We start from the raw sequence: 26,025 nt of genomic DNA on the forward strand, positions 1-26,025 counted from the left end.
TAACTGTATAGACCTACAGAATAAGGATAAGGTGTCATTTCTACCGAAAAATGTACTGCGTAGAAACGGAAGCCCCCAAAATTTACAAAAGGGCATTTTTCTTCAAGTTTGTCGCACAATGAATTTTTTTTCTGTTATACTGTATAGAAGAATTGGTGGCGCAAAAAATAAGCCATAATACCGATTTTTAGGTGCAAAATTGAAAGGGTTATGATTTTTAAAAGCAAGGAGGAAAAAACGAAAATGCAAAAACGTGAAATCGCTCAGTCCTTAAGGGGTTAATGATAATCCCACTACACATCAACCTAGTTCTTCAGGTGGGTCAGTTACATTTCCAAATGTGGCTCCTTCACATTTTATACCAGCCAACATAAAAAAGGAGATATTAGAGGGTAAAGACGTTAACCTAGCGGCTTTATTACTTTCAGCACATGAGGTACCCGACAATAAAATAATTGCCTGCGGGGAAGTATCCATTATTCTCAAATCCAAAGATGTCAGTCTAAATCGTAAACTTTCAATTCCAGAATTCGTCCTTGCATTTAGTCTTTATAGAGACATAGTCTGCTCTGTTAACCCTCTCAGGAGGCAAGAATTGGACTTATATCTCTATAAAGTAGTTGACCTAGGCTACAGGTATGGAGGCACAGCGTTTTAGGAATACCACAGGTCTTACACTGCCAAGCCCACCGCAGCGTTGGTACAATTTAACCATGTCACTAACTAGGCTAACATGGACACTGAATTATTTTGTCTTCATTTCGCTTGCCTCAAAGCACCCGCCTGTAGCCTATGTCACTCCATGACTCATACGTCAGATTGGTGCACCGAGCAAAATCGCATAACAGAGCTTGTTCAGCCAAAATGCTTTTCAGTTTCCGCACCCACCAGTTACAAACCCGCAGCAGCTTTGGATAAACTGGGACGACCTATACGTTACCTCGGTAGATCCCAAATCTGCAATAATTTGAATTATACAGCATGTCACTACAACCAATGCAGACTACTACATTTGTGTTCCATTTGTTTTCGTGCACACCCCAATGTTTCATGCTCCCAGAAGGGTAGAATTGCATGACTAAGCATAGTGACTGTACCGTAATTGTATGACTATTTGCAGGCACATCCTGATTCTGCTTGGGTATCTTATGTGATTAATGGCTTGACTGAAGGGTTCCACACAGGTCTGGTATCCCTGCCTCAGTCTACTTTCGAAAGTACTAATTTGTTATCAGCATCTAAAGATCCTGATTCTGTTACTGCTCTGCTTGAGGTTGAGTTAGGAAAGGGTTTCATAATTGGTCCTCTGATTGTGCCACCCTTTCAGCTATGGCGAGTGAACCCCATAGGCGTTGTATGTGGGAAATTCTCAAATAAAAAAAGTTAATCTATGATTTATCTGTACCTCATTCTTCTCACATCCCTAGCCTCAACTCTTTAATCCCCTCGGAAGAGTTTTCCATGACATACTCATCCATAGATGAGGCGATTGAGGTTATCCTACAGCTGGGAAGAGGCGCTTTTTTATCAAAAGCTGAAATCACTGACGCATTTAAATTGCTTCCCATCAAACCCAGTCTGTGGCAATGGCATGGCATTAAATGGCAGGGCTTGTACTAACTTGCCTGCAAATTGACCTTTGGCACCAAAAGTAGCCCATGGATATTCTATCAATTTGCACAGGCCCTGCACTGGGTTCTAATTAATTGTGGCAGTTGTAATCACGTAATACACTATTTAGATGACTTTTTGCTGATCGTGCATCCCTCCAGGTTCCCACAAGACCTGGATACCTTGCGCATGCTCTTTGATAACCTGCAAGTTCCAGTCGCGCCTAATAAAATCGAAGGCCCAAGTACAAAAATAACCTTTTTAGGACTGAGGTTAGATACGGAGAAGATGGTAGCTAGTCTCCCCAGTGATAAATTAACTAGGATCAGGCTAGCCATTCATAGACGGGTATGTTCTCAGGTATCTACCAAGGGAGAGTTACAATCACTCCTGGGTATGATAAATTTCGCAATGAGAATAATTCCCCAAGGCAGGTCATTTATTTCCAGACTTTTACACTTAATACCGTCTGCCCCAGATAAAGACTTATCTGGGGCAGACGGTATTAAGACGGTCTGACAAGTATTGTCAGATTAAACAGGGATGCATTAGCGGACCTAGCAATGTGTCATGATTTCCTGCATCACTGGAACGGTATTTCTCTCTTTACTCCTAAAGCCTCCTCTACTTCTCCATGCGTTCATACTGATGCATCCTCTTCCGTGGGGTTTGCAGCCATTCACGACACACAATGGTTGGCCAGTGCGTGGCCGAGCCATATAATCAATTCCCCCCGGGTTCAGGCAGAACTCTCCTCTGTTTGAAATATACTCCGTGGTAGCTGCGGCACATGTGTGGGGGGCTTTATGGTCCAATACTACAGTTATTTTTCTTTCTGACAACTCTGCAGTGGTAGATATTTTGAATAGTGGTCGTTCCAGCTCTAGCACTATTATGTCATTTTTAGGAGGTTTGTGTGGTTGTCCCCTTTTCACAAGTTTCATTTCCTGGGTTCACATATTAAGGGGGAGTACAATGTTGCAGCTGACGCATTGTCTTGTCTTAACCTTCAGCGTTTCTTTCAGGTATGTCCAGAAGCAGACCTCGTAGCCACTCCACCTCCACATGATGATGGACTGAATCAACACCTAAACATGGCCAAGACGCTTATTGCTAAATCACTCTCAAATAACACAGTTAAGAGTTATACGACAGCATGGAAACTATTTTGTGGCTGTAGGCTCACGTATCCACCTAATGGCACCGGGCACATTAAATACCTATTATCATTTGTCGTTTTTTTCCACTCAAAACTTAAGCTATCCCATGCTACCATTAAACACTATCTTTCCGGCATACAGCATTTTTGCTCTCTAGAACATCCCGGTCAGCCTTCATTGTTTACTGCACATCCTATTAGAGCTGTTCTTAGGGGCATACTCAAAACTGATAGTACGGTTGGCACAACAAGACAACCCGTATCGGGTCAATTGTTCAGATTGTTCAGACAACGGAACCGTTTCGCGTACTTTGACGCTTCAACTGGTCCTGAGTACGCAAAACGGTTCCGTTGTCCAGAAGCACCCCTGTTTGTTTTGTCCGTTGTCTCCCTGCAAGTGTCACCCGGTGAATACATTTGTCTCACGCATCTTTGGTGAGTGCCACGGTCTCTTTTTCCTCTCTTTGGAGTCTGTCTATACTGTGCTGTATTGGATCCGTGTTGCACCACTCTATTGCGGACTGTCAGCCGGTGAGGAATCAGCTGCTTGTTAATTGATCCCGGAGGAGTGTCGGCAGTGCCAAGGTTTTCTCTTTTGTTGTGAGACATCCGTATGTTACTTGTTAATCTAGGAGTTGACCCATTTTCTGTCTCTGGCCATTCGTTCAGAATCGGGGCTGCTTCCGCAGCTTCCAAAAATAACATCCCAGTGCATATAAGTAAGAGACTTGGTAGATGGACATCTTCAGTATATGCTAAGTATATACCTAATCCACATCAAGAAATGTCCTACATGGTGTTTTTGCCCTCTTTTTAGGTATACCTATCGCAGCAGTTATGGCACAACTCAAGCTGCTTAGGCTTAGGGTAGGTAGGTTCGGTACTCATATCTGATAGTTGCCCTGACTACAAGTGAGGGTTATCGGAAAGAGGTTGCCAAAAACACCCTCTTACATTTTAAAACCTCCCATCCTTTATCCGTTAAAAAAGGAATACCATACGGCCAGTTTATAAGATTAAAAAGGAATAATAGTAATGAAGAAAATTTCCATGCACAAGCAGATGAACTGGAGGAAAGGATATTAGAGAGGGGGTACCCTAAAACTCTGATCGAACAAGGAAGGAATAAAGCAGACAAGAGGGACAGAAAATACATATTATATAAGAACACCCGGAAAAAACAGAATGAGAACATGAAAAGGTTTGCTTTCACATTTAACAATTCTCCAGTTAATAAATTTATAGAGCAAGCGATTAGGAGAAACTGGTACATTATAGAAGCAGACGAAGAGGTTAGACATATAGAAATGAGGAAACCACTTCTCACATATAGAAAAAAATCTAACTATTGGTGACATGCTTAAAAGTCAGAAACATATACAGGAAATGACATGGTTGCACGAAATGATGCCGAAAGGAATTTATGCAAAAATTGCAATTTTTGTAAATGTAATTTAGGTGCTAAAACATTTACAATAGGGCATGTGAATCACACAGTCCGAGTACTAATTACCTGTAAAACATAAAATGTAGTCTATGTCATTTTGTGCCCATATGGCCTCTTTTACATAGGGAAGACTATAAGGCAATTATGCATTCGTATAAGGGAGCATTTTTATTCTTTCCATTCGGGCAAGGGAGCTCCTCGCCTATTATCCCATGTGAATGAAGCCCATGGTAGGAATCCAAAAGTGCTGCTGTTTGCAGGAATAGAAAAAGTGCAAGCTACACCCGGTACCAGAGCAGATTTACATTTGCTACAAAGAGAAATACATTGGATTATTTACACACAAGCCACAGGACCATTAGGACTGAACGATAAAACCGATATGGCAGTATGCTTTTAGGAATAATTGTGTCAGTTTTTTTATCTAAAGTCAGCTCCAAAATATTTAATGAAACACCTCCTACCAGTTACCTGTCACATTTTTAGATCACGTGGTGTTGTTTTTAGTTGGTGATTGTTTCTAGGAATCACACACCTGTATTTAACCCCAGTGAAGTCCATTATGTTTGAGGCCCGATGAAGCACTGAACTAGTGTCAAACAATGGCTGCTGTCGCCTACCTGTAGCCCCCCCTGTGCGTGTTCACCACCGATACTACAATGTATACAGTGAGTATGTATTTGCAATAAAAAGAAGATAAAGAAGAAATGGTGAGTGGCCAAGGTTTTCATTTACCTTTTCATTACGCTGATGTTACTGCTGCATGACGTCAGAGCACCCCCGAAAAGCAAGAGACAGTTTCCTTACCACACTACATATTGTGACCCATATCCAGCAGAAGTAGGTAGTGCCAAACTTTTCTTTTTTTGTTTTTCAAAATTATATATTGATTCACATATACAATATGTCTACTTTATGTTTGCATCGTAAAGTTGACATGTTTTTACTTTTTGAAGACAATAGAGGGCAAGTTTAGCAGAAATTTTCCAATTTTTCATGAAAATTTCAAAATCAGATTTTTTTTGGAGACCTGTTTAGAGTGAATTTGAAGGTCTTTATGTTAGAAATACCCCATAATAGAAATCAATATGAAAACTGCCCCCCCCCCCCAAAAGTAATCAAAATGACATTCAGAAAGTTTGTTAACCCTTTAGGTGTTTCACAGGAATTGCAGCAGAGTGAAGGAGAAAATTCAAGATCATTTTTTTACACTAACATGTTCTTGTAGACCCATTTTTTCCCCATTTTTACAAGGGGTAAAAGGAGAAAAAGCCACCAAGATTTGTAACTTAATTTCTCTTGAGTAAGGAAATACCTCATACTTGGATGTAAAGTGCTCTGTGGGTGCACTAGAGGGCTCAGAATGGAAGAAGCTACATTGGGCTTTTGCAGAGCAAATTTTGCTGAAATGGCTTTTGGGGGGCATGTTGCATTTAAAAAGTCCCCATGGTGCCAGAACAGAGAAAAAAACACATTTGCACATCTTCATGTCTGAAGAAGCGGACCTTACACAAAAAGCGTTGCATTGTGGGTAATAAATTCCCTTATCGTCACCTTGGTCTCAGCGCCTGATTGATCCTGCAGGTTGTTGGAGGAGTTTTCTTGGATCTCAGTTGTATGGTGGCGTGGAGTGGCTGCAGAGACCTACTATCAGTTATAATCTACCCCATTGTTGTATTTGGATGGAGTACAACTCACCTTGGTAAGCGCAGTTTACATTCAGCGTTTTTTTTACATCCCAAGGTTTCACACTACGGAGCGCATCCTTTTGTTTTTTTATCAGTACTGCAGCAGGACTCTGCCTCTGACCGCCAGGGGGTGTCTGCTCCAGTAAGGAGGGAGGAAGGAGTGCAGGGCAGGCCAGACAGGTACTGGTAGTGGGGGACTCAATTATTACGGGGACAGACAGGGCGATCTGTCACAAAGACCGGGATCGCCGAACAGTGTGCTGTCTTCCTGGCGCTCGAGTTCAGCACAATGCGGATCGGGTTGACAGGTTGCTGGGTGGGGCTGAAGAGGACACAGAAGTCATGGTACATATTGGCACCAATGACAAAGTAAGAGGTAGGTGGAGTGTCCTTAAAAATGATTTCAGGGACTTATGGCGCAAGCCTTAGAGGCAAGGAGCTCTAAGGTAATATTTTCCAAAATATTACCTGTACCACGAGCCAAACCAGAGAGGCAGCGGGAGATTAGGGAGGTAAACAAGTGTCTCAGAAGCTGGTGTAGGAAAGAGGGGTTTGGGTTCATGGAGAACTGGGCCGACTTTGCTGTCGGTTACCGGCTCTACCGTAGGGATGGGCTGCACCTCAATGGGGAGGGTGCAGCTGTGCTTGGGGAGAAGGTGGCTAGAAGGGTGGTGGAGTGTTTAAACTAGGGACTGGGGGGAGATAGTGTGGATAGAGAGGGGGGACTTATTAATGTACCTGGGGGTGCAGCGGAGGGAGGGGTTAGAATAGTTAATAGGGATAGGCGTCATAGGAAGAAAAAAACATACACCATTGAACTGCATGTTAACTAATGCCATAAGTCTGACCAATAAAATTGACAAACTGTAGTTGAAAATGTCTGAGGAGGATTATGACATAGTGGGTATAACAGAGACTTGGTTAGAGGATAGCTGTGACTGGGCTGTCAACATAAAGGGTTATAGTCTATTCAGGAAGGATCGGATAAAACAGAAAGAGGAGGAGTTTGTCTTCATGTAAAGTCCAGTCTGGAGGCCGCATTGCGGGAGGAAATACGGGAGGGAAACGATAATGTGGAGTCACTATGGGTAGAAATATATGGAGATAAAAAAAAAATTCTGATTTAAAAAAATTCGGGTTAGCTATAAGCCACCATACAGAATGGAAGAGGCAGAAGATAAATTACTGAGGCAAATAAACAAGGCAGCAAATCAAAATGATGTGATAATAATGGGGGACTTTAACTATCCTGATATAAACTGGGAGAGTGAGTCCTGTGAATCTCATAAAGGAAACAGGTTTCTGACTATAGCTAAAGACAATTATCTGTCCCTGGTGCAGGGCCTGACTAGACTTAAAGCGCAACTGTCATGAAATTTTAGTGTAATAACCTGCACACAGCCTTTGTACTGTGTGCAGGTGTTGTGTACAGCAATTATCTTACCTCATATTTGCAGGCTTTCATGATGCTAAAAAGTGCTTTTAATCAAAGCCAGTGACGGTCGGATAGGCGTGGTGCGAGGTACGCGATCCCCCGCTGCCGCCAAGCCCACCCACACGCCTACTTTGTATCTCAGTGCTGGGACTGCTGTGTGATTGACACACAGGTCCCAGCGCATGCGCCCTTCAACTAATGTAACCTGCGCTGCCGCGCTCTCTGCACCTAGCTCTGCGCAGGTGCACTGAGGAGGACGATGGCAGCGGGAGCGAGCGCTTGCTGGATGACACACCGCAGCGTGCACTAGTTACATAAGTTGAAGGGTTCATGCGCTGGGACCTGTGTGTCAATCACACAGCGGTCCCAGCTCTGAGATACAAAGTGGGCGTGTGGGTGGGCGTGGCGGCGGCGGGGCATCGCGTACCTCGCACCACGCCTATCCGACCGTCAGTGGCTTTGATTAAAAGCACTTTTTAGCGTCACGAAAGCCTGCAAATATGAAGTGAAATAATTGCTGTACACAACACCTGCACACAATACAAAGGCTGTGTGCAGGTTATTAAACTAAAATTTCAAGACAGTTGTGCTTTAATGTTAACCAACAGATCTGACACAGTAACTAATGTGCAAGTAGAAGGACACCTGGGAAATAGTGATCATAATACTGTATAACTTGTATTATAACTTGTTCTTCAATAAGGGAATCTCTCGAGGGGCCAAAAAAACAATGAACTTTAGGAAGGCAAAGTTCAATCAACTCAGAGAAGCCCTTAACAATATAAAATGGGATAATGTCCTCAAAAAGAAGAATATTTATTGACACTAAATTGGAGACTTTTAAAAATATCTTAAATTCTCATTGTAAGATGTATATACCTTATGGGAATAAAAGGGTCAGAAATAAAAGTACATGTTGGGAGTTGTAGTTTTGAAACAGCTGGAGGTTTGCCCCCTCCATGTGAATGTACAGGGTACATTCACACTAGCAGGATTACAGTGAGTTTCCTGCTCCAAGTTTGAGCTGTGGCAAATTTTTCGCCGCACCACAAACTCCTTACCGTATCCCACCAGTGAGAATGTACCCTAAAAACACTACACTACCACATAATAAAGGGTAAAACACTACATAAACATATACCCTTTCACTGTATTTATACATCCAACTTTAACAAAAAGTCAAACACCTGTGAGGTGTTAAGGCTCACTGTATCCCTTGTTACGTTCATTGAAGGGTATAGTCTCCAAAATAGTATACCATGTGTTTTTATTTTTTGCTGTTCTGGCACCATAGGGGCTTCCTAAATGAGACATGCCCCCCAAAAACCATTTCAACAAAACTTGCTTTCCAAAAGCCAAATGTGACTCCTTCTCTTCTGAGCATTGTAGTTCGCCCGCAGAGCATTTTATGTCCTAAAATGGGGTGCTTCCATACTCAGAAGTGATGGGGTTACAAATTTTGGGGCGCATTTTCTCCCATTACCCTGTGTAAAAATTGTAAATTTGGGGAAAAAACTGCACTTTTGTGAAAAAAATTTTTTTCCCATTTACACATCCGACTTTAATGAAAAGTCGTCAAACACCTGTGGGGTGTTAAAGGGGTATTGCAGGCCAAAATGTTATTTTATATATCAACTGGCTCCGGAAAGTTAAACAGATTTGTAAATTACTTCTATTAAAAAATCTTAATCCTTACAATAGTTATTGGCTTCTAAAGTTGAGTTGTTGTTTTCTGTCTAACTGCTCTTTGATGACTCACGTCCCGGACATGACATCATCATTGAGCAGTTAGACAGAAAAATTCAGAAGCTAATAACTATTGGAAGGATTAAGATTTTTTAATAGAAGTAATTTACAAATCTGTTTAACTTTTCGGAGCCAGTTGATATATATATAAAAAAAGGTTTTGCCTGGAATACCCCTTTAATCCCTTAAGGACCTATGACGAATGCATACGTCTCCGCACCCTGGGCTTTAAGGACCCATGACGTATGAGTACATAATGGCGTTTTCCGGTCCCTGCCGCGCGCCGGGCAGAGATCGGAAGAGGATGCCTGCTGAAATGCTTCAGCAGGCATCCAGGGCAAACGCCGAGGGGGGCCATGTAGGCCCCCCATGTTGGCGATCGTTGCAAATCGCAAGGGAAATCGCCTCTGCGATCTGCGGTGATACCGGGCTGATCGGGTCTCTGGGACCCGACCGCCCGATAATTTTGCATGATCCCGGTTGTCACAGACAGCCAGGACCATGCTGAAGTATAGGAGCGAGGTGGCAAGCCTGCCACCTCCTCCTATCCCCTGCTATTCCTCGGTTAGCTCTGCCCGGCCCCTGGAAGTCCGGAGAGAACGGGAGGAAGACCGGAGGACGCGGCGGGGGACAGGGGAGTGCTGGGGCCCGGCCCCGGTACTTATCTTGTCCCTGAAGACGGCGGCGGTGGTGACAGGTGAGTGAATCTTCGTCGGCGTCGCGGGACCTTTGCAGCAGTCCAGACCGCCGTAAAGCGATTTGGACTGCTCCGTCTGGTCCCCTTACACTACAATTCCCAGCATGCCCAGACAGCCCTTGGCATCCGTGCATGCTGGGAGTTGCAGTTTTGCAACATCTGGAGGTCCGCAGTTTTGGGACCACTGTGCCCTTCCAGATGTTGCAAAACTACACATCCTCAGCATGCCCTTCCTGTCCAGGCATGCTGGGAGTTGTAGTTCTGTAACATCTGGCCCTTCAGATGTTGCAGAACTACAACTCCCAGCATGCCTGGTCAGTTTTGGCATACTGGGAGTTGTAGTTTTGCAACATCTGGAAGGGTACAGATTGGGAACCACTGTATTAGTGGTCTGCAAACTGTAGTCCTCCAGATGTTGCAAAAATACAACTCCAAGCATGCTGGGAGTTGTAGTTCGGCAACATCTGGCTCTAAAGATGTTGCCAAACTACTACTTCCAGCATGCCTGAGAATGTTTGGGAGTAGTGGTTTTGCAACAACTGGAGGCACACTGGTTGGGAAACATTGTCTGTTTCCCAACTCAGTGTTTCTCAACCCGTGTGCCTCCAGATGTTGCAAAACTATAACTACCAGCATGCATTGATAGACTGTGCATGCTGGGAGTTGTAATTTTGCAACAGCTGGAGGTTCCCCCCCTGTGAATGTACAGGGTACATTCACATGGGCAGGGGGCTTACAGTAAGTATCAGGCTGCAAGTTTGCGATGCAGCAAATTTTGCGCGTCAGCTCAAACACGCAGCGGGAAACTCGCTGCAATCCCCCGCCCATGTGACTGTACCCTAAAAACACTACACTACACTAACACAAAATAAAATAAAAAGTAAAAAACACTACATATACACATACCCCTACACAGCCCCCCTCCCCAATAAAAATGAAAAACGTCTGGTACACCACTGTTTCCAAAATGGAGCCTCCATCTGTTGCAAAACAACAACTCCCAGTATTGCCAGACAGCCGTTGACTGTCCAAGCATGCTGGGAGTTGTGCAACAGCTGGAGGCACCCTGTTTGGGAATCACTGGCGTAGAATACCCCTATGTCCACCCCTATGCAAATCCCTAATTCAGGCCTCAAATGCGCATGGCGCTCTCACTTTGGAGCCCTGTTGTATTTCAAGGCAACAGTTTAGGGCCACATATGGGGTATCGCCGTAATTGGGAGAAATTGCCTAACAACTTTTGGGGGGGCTTTTTCTCCTTTCACCCCTTATGAAAAGGTGAAGTTGGGGTCTACACCAGAATGTTAGTGTAAAAAAATATTTTTCATTTGACAAGAGGTAAAAGGGAAAAAAGCCCCCCAAAATTTGTAATGCAATTTCTCCCGACTACGGAGATACCCCATATGTGGGCGCAAAGAGCTCTGGGGGCGCACAATATGGCCCAGAAGGGAGAGTGCACCATGTACATTTGAGGTGATTTGCACAGGGGTGGCTGATTGTTACAGCGGTTTTGACAAACGCGAAAAAAACAAAACCCCACATGTGACCCCATTTCAGAAACTACACCCCTCACAGAATGTAATGAGGGGTGCAGTGAGAATTTACCCCCCACTGGTGTCTGACAGATCTTTGGAACAGTGGGCTGTGCAAATGAAAAAATGTTTACAGCCCACTGTTCCAAAGATCTGACAGACACCAGTGGGGGGTAAATGCTCACTGTACCCCTTGTTACATTCCTCAAGGGGTTTCCAAATACATATTAGTGAAAAAACTTTTTTTTTTTTTTTTTTTTTACGTATGCAAAAGTCGTGAAACCCCTGTGGGGTATTAAGGCTCACTTTATTCCTTGTTACGTTCCTCAAGGGGTATAGTTTCCAAAATGGTAGGCCATGTGGGTATTTTTTGCTGTCCTGGCACCATAGGGGCTTCCTAAATGCGACATGCCCCCGAACAAAATTTGCTCTCAAAAAGCCAAATATGACTCCTTCTCTTCTGAGCATTGTAGTTCGCCCGTAGTGCACTTCAGGTCAACTTATGGGGTACCTCCATACTCAGAAGAGATGGGGTTATACATTTTGGGGGGTATTTTCTGCTATTAACCCTTGCAAAAATGTGAAATTTGGGGGGAAACATATTTTAGTGAAAATTTATTTTTATTTTTTTACATATGCAAAAGTCATGAAACACCTGTGGGGTATGAAGGCTCACTTTATTCCTTGTTACATTCCTCAAGGGGTCTAGTTTCCAAAATTGTATGCCATGTGTTTTGTTTTGTTGTTCTAGCACCATAGGGGCTTCCTAAATGCAACATGCCCCCCAAAAACTTTTCAGAAAAACGTACTCTCCAAAATCCCCTTGTCGCTCCTTTGCTCCTTTGCTTCTGAGCCCTCTACTGCGCACGCCGAACACTTTACATAGACATATGAGGTATGTGCTTACTCGAGAGAAATTGGGCTACAAATAGAAGTATACATTTTCTCCTTTTACCCCTTGTTAAAATTCAAAAATTGGGTCTACAAGAACATGCGAGTGTAAAAAATGAAGATTGTGAATTTTCTCCTTCACTTTGCTGCTATTCCTGTGAAACACCTAAAGGGTGAAATCGCTGACTGAAAGTCATTTTGACTACTTTGGGGGGTGCAGTTTTTATAATGGGGTCATTTGTAGGGTATTTCTAATATGAAGACCCTTCAAATCCACTTCAAACCTGAACTGGTCCATGAAAATTGTGAGTTTGTAAATTTTGTGAAAAATTGGAAAATTGCTGTTGAACTTTGAAGCCCTCTGGTGTCTTCCAAAAGTAAAAACACGTAAATTTTATGATGCAAACATAAAGTGGACATATTGTATATGTGAATAAACAAAATATTTGGAATATCCATTTTTCTTTCAAGCAGAGAGCTTCAAAGTTAGAAAAATGCAAAATTTTCAAATTTTTCATCAAATTTTGGGATTTTTCACCAAGAAAGGATGCAAGTTACCACAAAATTTTACCACTATGTTAAAGTAGAATATGTCAGGAAAAAACAATCTCGGAATCACAATGATAACTAAAAGCATTCCAGAGTTATTAATGTTTAAAGTGACAGTGGTCAGATGTGCAAAAAATGGCCAGGTCCTAAGGTGTAAAATGGCTGGGTCCTTAAGGGGTTAACCCCTTAATGACGCAGGACGTATTTTTACGTCCTGCGCCGGCTCCCGCGATATGAAGCGGGATGGCGCCGCGATCCCGCATCATATCGCGTCGGTCCCGGCGCTCATCAACGGCCGGGACCCGCGGCTAATACCACATCTAATACCGATCGTGGCGATGTGCGGTATTAACCCTTTAGAAGCGGCAGTCAAAGCTGACCGCCGCTTCTAAAGTGAAAGTGAAAGTGACCCGGCTGCTCAGTCGGGCTGTTCGGGACCGCCGCGGTGAATTCGTGGCGTCCCGAACAGCTTACAGGACACCAGGAGGGCCCTTACATGCCTCCTCGGTGTCCGATCGGCGAATAACTGCTCCGTGCCTGAGATCCAGGCAGGAGCAGTCAAGCGTCGATAACTATGATCACAGGAGTGTTAATACACGCCTGTGATCTGTGTAAAAGATCAGTGTGTGCAGTGTTATAGGTCCCTATGGGACCTATAACACTGCAAAAAAAAGTTTAAAAAAAGTGTTAATAAAGGTCATTTAACCCCTTCCCTAATAAAAGTTTGAATCACCCCCCTTTTCCCATAAAAAATAAATAAAACTGTGTAAAAAAAAATAAAAATAAACATATGTGGTATCGCCGCGTGCGTAAATGTCCGAACTCTAAAAATATATCATTAATTAAACCACACGGTCAATGGCGTATGCGCAAAAAAATTCCAAAGTCAAAAAAAGCGCATTTTTGGTCACTTTTTATACCATTAAAAAATGAATAAAAAGTGATCAAAAAGTCAGATTAAAACAAAAATCCTACCGATAAAAACTTCAGATCATGGCCCAAAAAATGAGTCCCCATACCGCCCTGTACGTGGAAAAATAAAAAAGTTATAGGGGTCAGAAGATGACATTTTTAAACGTTTACATTTTCCTGCATGTAGTTATGATTTTTTCCAGAAGTGCGACAAAATCAAACCTATATAAGTAGGGAATCATTTTAACTGTATGGACCTACAGAATAATGATAAGGTGTAATTTTTACCGAAATATGCACTGCGTAGAAACGGAAGCCCCCAAAAGTTACAAAATGGAGTTTTGTCTTCGATTTTGTCGCACAATTATAATTTTTTTCCCTTTTGCCGTGCATTTTTGGGCAAAATTACTAATGTCACTGCAAAGTAGAATTGGCGACGCAAAAAATAAGCCATAATATGGATTTTTAGGTGGAAAATTTAAAGGGTTATGATTTTTAAAAGGTAAGGAGGAAAAAACGAAAGTGCAAAAACGAAAAAACCTTAAGGAGTCCTTAAGGGGTTAAAGGGATTGTCCTTGAAAAAACTTTCTTATATGTATATATTAACTGGCTCCAGAAAGTTAAACAGATTTGTAAATTACTTCTATTAAAAAATCTTAATCCATTCAGTACTTATGAGCTGCTGAAGCTGAGTTGTTTTTTTTGGTCTAAGTGCTCTCTGATGACACCTGTCTCAGGAACTGTCTAGAGTAGAAGCAAATTCCCATAGTAAACCTCTTCTACTCTGTGCAGTTCCCGAGACAAGCATAGATGTCAGCAGAGAGCACTGTTGCCAGACAGAAAAGAACAACTCAGCTTCAGCAGCTGATAATTATTGGAAGGATTAAGATTTTTAATAGAAGTAATTTACAAATCTGTTTAACTTTCTGGAGCCAGTTGATATATTCATTCACTCTCCAAAATCCCATTGTTGCTCCTTCCCTTCTGAGCCCTCTACAGCGCCCACCGAACACTTGACATACACATATGAGGTATTTCCTTACTCGAGAGAAATTGGGTTACAAATTTTGGGGGGCTTTTCTCCTATTACTCATTGTAAAAATTGAAGATTTTGAATTTTCTCCTTCACTTTGCTGCTATTCCTGTGAAACACCTAAAGGGTGAAATCGCTGACTGAAAGTCATTTTGAATACTTTGGGGGGGGTGCAGTTTTTATAATGGGGTCATTTGTACTTCTAATATGAAGGCCCTTCAAATTTACTTCAAAACTGAACTGGTCCCTGAAAAATTCTGATTTTGAAAATTTTGTGAAAAATTGGAAAATTGCTGCTGAACTTTAAAGCCCTCTGATGTCTTCCAAAAGAAAAACATGTCAACTTTATGATGTAAACATAAATTAGACATATTGTATATGTGAATCAATATATAATTTATTTGGAATGTCTATTTTCCTTACAAGCAGAGACCTTCAAAGGTAGAAAAATGCAAAATTTTCTATTTTTTCATAAAATTTTTGATTTTTTCACCAAGAATTAATGCAAGTATCGACAAAAATTTACCACTAACATAAATTAGAATACGTCACGAAAAAACATTCTCATAATCAGAATGAAAAGTAAAAGTATCCCAGAGTTATTAATATTTAAAATGACAGTGGTCAGATGTTCAAAAAACGCTCTGTTACTTAAGGTGAAAATGGGCTTGGTCCATAAGGGTTTAAACAAATTCTTCTCCACTGTATTCACCTAGGAAAATGAAATGCCAGGTGAAATACAGCGAGATAAGGTAAACTCCTCAGTACAGGTCACCTGTCTAACCCAGGAAAAAGTACAGTGCCGCCTACAAAAAAATTGAAAGAGACAAATCACAAGGTCGAGATGACATTCACCCCCGTGATCTAAAGGAATTAAGTAATGTAATAGACAGACCCCTATTTTTTTATATTCAGGAACTCTATAGGGGCAGGGACTGTTCCCCAGGACTGGCGCATGGCAAATGTGGTGCCAACATTTAAAAAGGGGTCAAAAAGTGCCCCCGGGAATTATACACCTGTTAGTTTAACCTCCTTGGAAAAAAATTGTTTAAGGGTTTTCTAAGAGATCCTATTTTGGAATATCTTGATAAAAATAAATGTTTGACTCCATATCAGCATGGCTTTATGAGGGATCGGTCCTGTCAAACTAACCTGATCAGCTTTTATGAGGAGGTGAACTCCAGACTGGACCAGGGGCAATCGCTGGATGTCATATATCTGGATTTTTCCAAAGCATTTGATACAGTGCCTCATAAAAGTTTGGTATATAAAATGAGAAGGATTGGGATGGGGAGAATTTATGTGTAAGTGGGTAAGTAACTGGCTCAGTGATAGGAAACAGAGGGTGGTTATTAATGGTACTTATTCTTATTGGGTGACTGTTACTAGTGGGGTACCACAGGGGTCCGTCTTTGGGTCCTGTCCTATTTAATATATTCATTAATGACCTTGTAGAGGGGTTGAATATTAAGTAGCAATCTTTGCAGATGATACTAAATTCTGTAAAGTGGTTAGCAGAATAGAGGACTGTGAACTGTTACAAATGGATCTGGATAGGTTGGAGGTTTGGGCTGAGATGTGGCAGATGAGGTTCAACACTGATAAATGTAAGGTTATGCACATGGGGAAGAAAAATCAGGGCTGGAATTATGTATTAAACGGGAGAACACTTGTTATGATTGATGTAGAAAATACAATGTCCATTTTAGGACATCGTCAGTTGTCAGATGTATCTCCGTCAGTTGTCAGCCGTACCTCCCTCCTCCTTCAGCCAAAACAGCGTCCCGCCTCATCCCTCGGACCAATCTCCATCAGGCGTCAGCCAAAACAGCTCTCATCCAAAACTCTGTCATCCTAAACGATGTCATCCCTCAGACAAAAATGAAAGTGCTGAGTCAGCAGAGCTGCCAGCACAGACACTGTGATTGGTTGATGGGAGGGTGTGTGCAGTTCCGCTCTGCTAAATGCACAGATCACACAGTTTCACCCTAATCTGTCATGTACCCAGCTTTTCCAGGACACACATCTTTACTTCTTTACAAACCCTAATCTCTCATGTACCCAGCTTTTCCAGGGCACACATCTTTGCAAACCCTAATCCCCAGACGGCCTGGACACACTTCTTCACAAACCCTAATCTATCATGTACCCAGCGTTTCCAAGACACACATTTTTGCAAACCCTAATCCCCGGACGGCCCGGACACACTTCTTCACAAACTCTAATCTCTCATGTATCCAGCTTTTCCAGGACACACATCTTTGCAAACCCTAATCCCCGGATGGCCTGGACACACTTCTTCACAAACCCTAATCTCTCATGTACTCAACTTTTTCAGAATCTACTCAGCTTTTCCAGATTCCTGCAAATCTTACACTCATATACCCAGCTTTTCCAGATTCCTGCAAAACCTACGCTCTCATGTACTCAGCTTTCCCGATTCCTGCAAAACCTATGCTTTCATGTACTCAGCTTTTCCAGAATCTACTCAGCTTTTCCAGATTACTGCAAATCCTACACTCATGTACCCAGCTTTTCCAGATTCCTGCAAAACCTACTCTCTCATGTACTCAACTTTTCCCGATTCCTGCAAATCCTACGCTCTCATGTACTCAGCTTTTCCCAATCTCTATGCTCGTTCTTGCTGCTGTCTGGAGAACATTTCTTTTCAGCATCTTCTTGCACCAAAATTGGGATTTTGAAGAGAAAATTGGTCCGGAATTGAAGGCCATGTGTATTTACAAAGCCCCCATAGTGCCAGAACAATGGACCCCCCGCCCACATGTGACCCCATTTTGGAAACTACACCCCTCACGTAATAATGCAGTGAGCATTTACCCCCCACAGATGTCTGACATATTTTTAGAACAGTGGTCCGTGAAAATGAAAAATGTAATTTTTAAGTTGCACAGCCCACTGTTCCAAAGATCTGTCAAATGCCAGTGGGGTGTAAATACTCACTGCACCCTTATTAAAATTCTGTGAGGGGTGTAGTTTTTCAAAATGGGGTCACATGTGGGGGGGTCCACTGTTCTGGCACCATGGGGGGCTTTGAAAACGCACATGGCCCCTGACTTCCATTCCAAACAAATTCTCTCTCCAAAAGCTCAATGGCGCTCCTCCTCTTCTGAGCATTGTAGTGCGCCAGCAGAGCACTTGACGTCCACACATGGAGTATTTCCATACTCAGAAGAAATGGGGTTACAAATTTTGGGGGTCATTTTCTACTATTACCCCTTGTAAAAATGTAAAATTTGGGGAAGAAACTGCATTTTAGTGATAAAAAATTTTTTCATTCACACATCCAACTTTAACAAAAAGTCGTCAAACACCTGTGCGGTGTTAAGGCTCACTGTATCCCTTGTATTCCAAAATAGTATGCCATGTGTTTTTTTTTTCTTTTCTTTTTTTGCTGTTGTGGCACCATAGGGGCTTCCTAAATGTGACATGCCCCCCCAAAAGTAAGTTCAGCAAAATTTGCTTTCCAAAAGCCAAATGTGACTCCTTCTCTTCTGAGCATTGTAGTTCCCCCCAGAGCATTTTACATCCTAACATGGGGTATTTCCATACTCAGCAGAGATGGGGTTAAAAATTGGGGGGCATTTTCTCCATGTACCCTTTGTAAAAATGTTAGATTTGGGGGGGGGGGAATTGCCCTGTAGTGACATTTTTTTTTTACATTTACACATCCGACTTTAACGAAAAGTCGTCAAATACCTGTGGGGTGTTAAGGCTCACTGGACCCATTGTTACGTGCCTTGAGGGGTGTAGTTTCCACAATGGTATGCCATGTGGGGGTTTTCTGCTGTTCTGGCACCATAGGGGACATACTTGGACAGATGGCTGCCTATATTAAAATCGTTCACACTGCCCCCCTCGACATGTTTCGCTGGATCACCAGCTTTATCAAGAGGTAAGCGGGCACCCGCTTACCTCTTTATAAAGCTGGTGATCCAGCGAAACATGTCGAGGGGGGCAGTGTGAACGATTTTAATATAGGCAGCCATCTGTCCAAGTATCCAGTTTAGTGGTGTTCTGCAGGCACCGCTATCTGGTGTAATCAACATCCAATACTGAACCAGTTGGTCATTTCACATTTATTAGGAAAGTGGATTACAGTGGCTCCTAGTATTTTAATATAAATTGCGTGCGTACAATACAATAAAGATTGCATTTTTAACTCACGTCCTTAGGGTATATGGGAAGAATGGGTATTTTTTGGCTCATCTTTGGATGATCTATAGGAATTTATTTCTTGAATATATGGCCGAATATTCGTCATATATGCACAAATTAGCATATTCATTATATCCGTTTTTTCTATGCACATTTGTGAAAATTTATGCGTATATGCGAAAATTGCATATTCCCGAATACTGAGCCCTCCCTTTAATGGTATAGGGAACTAATGGGCTAGTGCATTAACTCTGTGATTTTTTTCCCATGGAAACCAATAGGCCCATTGTTGTCTATGGGGATCTCACGGTATGTAAAACTGTAAGATAAGCAGGAGGGTCTCAGCAGTACAGTGGATGGGTGACCGTGAGGTGGTTCGAGTTCTGGGGTGGGATGGAGTGTTACAGTATTGTGGTTTAACTTTACTTTCCTGGAAAAGCTGCTGAGTTGCCCATAGCAACCAATCAGATCGCTTCTTTCATTTTTCACAAGGCCTCTGCAAAATGAAAGAAGCGATCTGATTGGTTGCTATGGGCAACGCAGCAGCTTTTCCAGGAAAAGTTTCTGAGTTGCCCATAGCAACCAATCAGATTGCTTCTTTCATTTTTAACAAGGCCTTTGAAAAATGAAAGAAGCAATCTGATTGGTTGCTATGGGCAACTGGACACCTTTTCCTTTGCACAGGTTTTGATAAATCTTCCATTATGTTCCGTAAAGGGGTATTCCAGGAAAAAACTTTTTTTTATATGTCAACTGGCTCCAGAAAGTTAAACAGATTTGTATATTACTTCTATTAAAAAATCTTAATCCATTCAGTACTTATGAGATGCTGAAGCTGAGTTGTTAATATGAGGTATTTCCTTACTCGAGAGAAATTGGGTTACAAATTTTGGGGGGCTTTTTCTTCTATTACTCCTTGTAAAAATTCAAAAACTGGGTCTACTAGAACATGCGAGTGTAAAAAATGAAGATTTTGAATTTTCTCCTTCACTTTGCTGCTATTTCTGCGAAACACCTAAAGGGTTAACACACTTACTGAATGTCATTTTCGATACTTTGAGTAGTGCAGTTTTTATAATGTGGTCATTTGTGGGGTATTTCTAATATGAAGGCCCTTCAAATCCACTTCAAACCTGAACTGGTAACAGAAAAATTCAGATTTTGAAAATTTTGTGAAAAATCGGAAAATTGCTGCTGAACTTTGAAGCCCTCTGATGTCTTCAAAAAGTAAAAACATGTCAACTTTATGATGAAAATATAAAGTAGACATATTTTATTTGTGAATCAATATATCATATATTTGGAATGTCTGTTTTCCTTACAAGCAGAGAGCTACAAAGTTAGAAAAATTCAAAATTTTCAATTTTTTCATAAAATTTTGGAATTTTTCACCAAGAAATGATGCAAGTATCAACAAAAATGTACCACTAACATGAAGTATAATATGTCACGAAAAAACAATCTCGGAATCAGAATGAAAAGTAAAAGCATCCCAGAGTTATTAATGCTTAAAGTGACCGTGGTCAGATGTGCAAAAAATGGCTGGGTCCTTAAGGGGTTAAATGTAAGGGTACAAACAAAAAGCATATGTAACAGATGATAATTTCTAAAACATTTTTTTCATATTTTCATAATTATATATATAATGATTCTAACGATATTTACTGATCACAATTTTCTACTTTACTGATACATTCTTAATTTAGTTGGCTTCATTGTTAAATATACAAACGTCTCACCTCACAGATTGGCTGCACTTCCTGTGGATTTTCATATGCTTGTTCCAATCCATCAAGGATATATCCTGTTTTCAACATTCCACAGTACAGTGATGAAAAACAAAAAGGAAATTAAATCAAAACAAAGACATTTTCTAGTCTGTTTCTGAGCTCTAGAACTAAAAAGGTTTATGTAATCCCTCAGAAATATACCAACAATTAACCCTTTAGGGACACAGACCATTTAGCATTTTTGTTTTTTCCTAACTCTTTTATTTCTCCACCTACAGACCCAATGATGGCTTTTTTCTTGCAAGACCAATTGGACTTTGTAAGGACATCTTTGATTCTACCATAAAATGTACAACAAAACCCAAAAAATATTACTTGTGGGCAGAAATCTATAGTAAAACTGAGGGGTTTGGTACTTATGCAGTACACTTTATGGTAAAACTGACACATTGGCCCTCATTTAGTAAGAGTGAAGTGTCTGTGTTTCTTTTTTGTGTTTTCAACCTTTTTTTCACTTGGTATTTACTAATCTATCGCACTTTACCCAATATTTTTAGTAACAGGGAAAAATTCTGTCACACGGTACATTTTGTCGCATGGTTCTGTTGCACGGTAATTTCTGTTGCATGATTCTATCGCACGGTAATTTCTGTTACAGGGTTTTCTGTCGCACTGTAATTTCGGTCACAGACAGGTTTATTTCTGTCGTAGGGTTTCTTCTACAGAAGTACAGATGTGGGAGGTGGGAATCCCAGCAGGGGTTTCCTTGACCTTTCAGTGAATATCCGACTTCGGCACTGGAACGCTTCACCGGCGTGGTGACACAGGAGTCGGGTATAGTTTCGTAATTGCTTTTTATTGAAAATCATAAAAAGTGGCAATACATGGTAGGACTACACGTTTCTGAAGGGCTACCTCTTTCCTCAGGTCCGAGTTAAAGTGTGTGGATACAGTACTTTACATATACATATTTCCATGAATACATTAACCCATTAAACATTTGAAGTTTGCCGGGTCTGAATGCCATTGGATGCTGAGTATGACGTCAGCCTCCAGGGTCTATTGGTGGTGTATAGGAAAGAATTGGCTAGATCTATAACATTGTGATTTTTTTGCCCATTGAAATCAATGGGCCCATTGTGGTTTATGACGATCTTGTGGCAAACTGGGTAGAAAGCTAAACAGCAGGGTCCTGGTAGTAACATGGATGGGAGACCCTGGTGTAGGTTCAATTCCCGGATTGATATACAGTGTTGGAATTATACTTTAACCTCTTAAGGACCCAGGACGTACGGGGACATCCCCGCACCCTGGGCTTAAAGCGTCCTGGCGTTTTCCGGTCCCTGCCACGCACCGGGCAGAGATCGGAACCGGATGCTTGCTGAAATGCTTCAGCAGGCATCCAGGGCAAATGCCGAGGGGGGCCATGTAGGCCCCCCATATCGGCAATCGCAAGGGAAATCGCCCTTGCGATCTGCGGCGATACCGGGCTGATCGGGTCTCTGGGACCCGACCGCCCGGTAATTTTGCATGATCCCGGTTGTCACAGACAGCCAGGACCATGCTAAAGTATAGGAGCGAGGTGGCAAGCCTGCCACCTCCTCCTATCCCCTGCGATCCGTCGGTTAGTTAACCGACAAATTGCAGGGGGGGGCCAGTTACTTCCTCCCGCCATGCCCGGCCCCTGGAAGTCCGGAGAGGACGGGAGGAAGGCCGGAGGATGCGGCGAGGGACGGGGGAGTGCTGGTGCCCGGCCCCGGTACTTACCTCGTCCCTGAAGACCTGGATGAAGACGGCGGCGGCGACAGGTGAGTGGATCTTCAGCCGCGGTCAGGCCCTTTACAGCAATGCACGTCGCCCTGTATACTACAACTCCCAGCATGTCCAGACAGCCATTGGCATCTGGCATGCTGGGAGTTGCAGTTTTGCAACTTCTGGAGGTCCACAGTTTGGAGACCACTGTGCCCTTCCAGATGTTGCAAAACTACACATTATCAGCATACCCTTACTGTCCAGGCATGCTGGGAGTTGTAGTTCTGTAACATCTGGCCCTTCAGATGTTGCAGAACTACAACTCCCAGCATGCCTGGACAGGTTTGGCATACTGGGAGTTGTAGTTTTGCAACATCTGGAAGGGCACAGATTGGGAACCACTGTATTAGTGGTCTGCAAACTGTAGTCCTCCAGATGTTGCAAAACTACAACTCCAAGCCTGCTGGGAGTTGTAGTTCGGCAACATCTGGCTCTAAAGATGTTGCCGAACTACTACTCAAAGCATGCCTGAGAATGTTTGGGAGTTGTGGTTTTGCAACAGCTGGAGGCACACTGGTTGGGAAACATTGTCTGTTTCCTAACTCAGTGTTTCCCAACCCATGTGCCTCCAGCTGTTGCAAAACTATAACTACCAGCATGCACTGATAGACTGTGCATGCTGGGATTGGGAGTTGTAGTTTTGCAACAGCTGGAGGTCCCCCCCTGTGAATGTACAGGGTACATTCACATGGGCAGGGGGCTTACAGTGAGTATCAGGATGCAAGTTTGCGATGCAGCAAATTTTGCGCGGCAGCTCAAACTCGCAGCGGGAAACTCGCTGTAATCCCCCGCCCGTGTGACTGTACCCTAAAAACACTACACTACACCAAAATAAAATAAAAAGTAAAAAACACTACATATACACATACCCCTACACAGCCCCCATCCCCAATAAAAATGAAAAACGTCTGGTACGCCACTCTTTCCAAAATGGAGCCTCCATCTGTTGCAAAACAACAACTCCCAGTATTGCCGGACAGCCGTTGACTGTCCAAGCATGCTGGGAGTTTTGCAACAGCTGGCGGCATCCTGTTTGGGAATCATTGGCGTAGAATACCCCTATGTCCACCCCTATGCAAATCCCTAATTCAGGCCTCAAATGTGCATGGTGCTCTCACTTTGGAGCCCTGTCGTATTTCAAGGCAACAGTTTAGGGTCACATATGGGGTATCGCCATACTCGGGAGAAATTGCCTAACAAATTTTGGGGGTCTTTTTCTCCTTTCACCCCTTATGAAAAGGTGAAGTTGGGGTCTACACCAGCATGTTAGTGTAAAAAAATAAATTTTTTACACTAAACATGCTGGTGTTGCCCTATACTTTTCATTTTGACAAGAGGTAAAGGGGAAAAAATCCCCCCAAAATTTGTAATGCAATGTAACGTGGGCGTAAAGTGCTCTGGGGGCGCCCAGAAGGGAGAGTGCACCATGTACATTTGAGGTGATTTGCACAGGGGTGGCTGATTGTTACAGCGGTTTTGACAAACGCAAAAAAAAAAAAAAACACATATGACCCCATTTCGGAAACTACACCCCTCACGGAATGTTATGAGGGGTGCAGTGAGAATTTACACCCCACTGGTGTCTGACAGATCTTTGGAACAGTGGGCTGTGCAAATTAAAAATTTTGTACAGCCCACTGTTCCAAAATATCTGACAGACACCAGTGGGGGGTAAATGCTCACTTTACGCCTTGTTACGTTCCTCAAGGGGTCTATTTTCCAAAATGGTATGCCATGTGGGGGTTATTTTTCTGTTCTGGCACCATAGGGGCTTCTTAAATGCGACATGCCCCCTGAGCAAAATTTGCTCTCAAAAAGCCAAATATGACTCCTTCTCTTCTGAGCATTGTAGTTCGCCTGTAGTGCACTTCAGGTCAACTTATAGGGTATCTCCATACTCAGAAGAGATGGGGTTACAAATTTTGGGGGGTATTTTGTGCTATTAACCCTTGCAAAAATGTGAAATTTGGGGGGGAAACACACTTTTCAGTGCATTTTTTTTTTACGTATGCAAAAGTCGTGAAACCCCTGTGGGGTATTAAGGCTCACTTTATTTCTTGTTACGTTCCTCAAGGGGTCTAGTTTCCAAAATGGTATGCCATGTGTTTTTTTTTTTGCTGTTCTGGCACCATAGGGGCTTCCTAAATGCGACATGCAAAATTTGCTCTCAAAAAGCTAAATATGACTCCTTCTCTTCCGAGCATTGTAGTTCACCCATAGTACACTTCAGGTCAACTTATGGGGTACCTTCATACTCAGAAGAGATGGGGTTACAATTTTTTGGGGGTATTTTCTGCTATTAACCCTTGCAAAAATGTCAAATTTGGGGGGAAACACACATTTTAATGAAATTTCATTTTTATTTTTTTACATATGCAAAAGTCGTGAAACACGTGTGGGGTATTAAGGCTCACTTTATTCCTTGTTACATACCTCAAGTTTCCAAAATGGTATGCCATGTGTTTTTTTTTTTGCTGTTATGGCACCATAGGGGCTTCCTAAATGCAACATGCATTTCAAAAAAACGTACTCTCCAAAATCCCCTTGTCGTTCCTTCGCTTTTGAGCCCTCTACTGCGCCCGCCGAACACTTTACATAAACATATGAGGTATGTGCTTACTCAAGAGAAATTGGTATACATTTTCCCCTTTTACTCCTTGTAAAAATTCTAAAATTGGGTCTACAAGAACATGCGAGTGTAAAAAATGAAGATTGTGAATTTTCTCCTTCACTTTGCTGCTATTCCTGTGAAACACCTAAAGGGTTAAATCGCTGACTGAAAGTCATTTTGAATACTTTGGGGGGTACAGTTTTTATAATGGGGTCATTTGTGGGGTATTTCTAATATGAAGACCCTTCAAATCCACTTCAAACCTGAACTGGTCCCTGAAAAATTGTGAGTTTGGAAATTTTGTGAAAAATTGGAAAATTGCTGCTGAACTTTGAAGCCCTCTGGTGTCTTCCAAAAGTAAAAACACGTAAATTTTATGATGCAAACATAAAGTGGACATATTGTATATGGGAATAAAAAAATTTCTTTGGAATATCCATTTTCCTTACAAGCAGAGAGCTTCAAAGTTAGAAAAATGCTAAATTTTCTAATTTTTCATCAAATTTTGGGATTTTTCACCAAGAAAGGATGCAAGTTACCACAAAATTTTACCACTATGTTAAAGTAGAATATGTCACGAAAAAACAATCTCGGAATCAGAATGATAACTAAAAGCATTCCAGAGTTATTAATGTTTAAAGTGACAGTGGTCAGATGTGCAAAAAATGGCCAGGTCCTAAGGTGTAAAATGGCTGGGTCCTTAAAGGGTTAATTAGGATAGACATGATTTTTTGAACTTTGGGAACTAGGTCAATTGGATACCACACATTACCTCCTGTTTAAATGTACCTAGTTCCCACGGTTCAAACACTTTCGTAACTATCAATTGACCCATATTTGTCTACCCTAATTAAAGTATAATCCCAACACTGTATATCAACCCCAGAATGGAAGCCACACCAGGGTCTCCCATCCACATTACTACCAGGACCCTGCTGTTTAGCTTTCTATCCTGTTTGCCGCAAGATCTCCATAGACCAAAATGGCCCCATTGAT

At 42.2% G+C, this 26,025-nt stretch overlaps 1 protein-coding gene across 5 annotated transcripts in view; it reads right to left on the reverse strand.

The window, feature by feature from the left end:
- The window catches only part of LOC130290765 (protein Shroom4-like), a 739,734-nt gene that overhangs the window by 496,335 nt on the left and 217,374 nt on the right, over positions 1-26,025 (reverse strand). For all 5 annotated transcript variants that reach the window (XM_056538830.1, XM_056538829.1, XM_056538826.1 and 2 more), the window contains one exon: positions 20,616-20,680. In XM_056538830.1, coding sequence (XP_056394805.1) covers positions 20,616-20,680 — 65 coding nt within the window. The remainder of the gene's footprint in view (positions 1-20,615; positions 20,681-26,025) is intronic.

The sequence above is a fragment of the Hyla sarda genome, chromosome 9, assembly GCF_029499605.1.
Source record: "Hyla sarda isolate aHylSar1 chromosome 9, aHylSar1.hap1, whole genome shotgun sequence".
NCBI lineage: Eukaryota > Metazoa > Chordata > Amphibia > Anura > Hylidae > Hyla > Hyla sarda.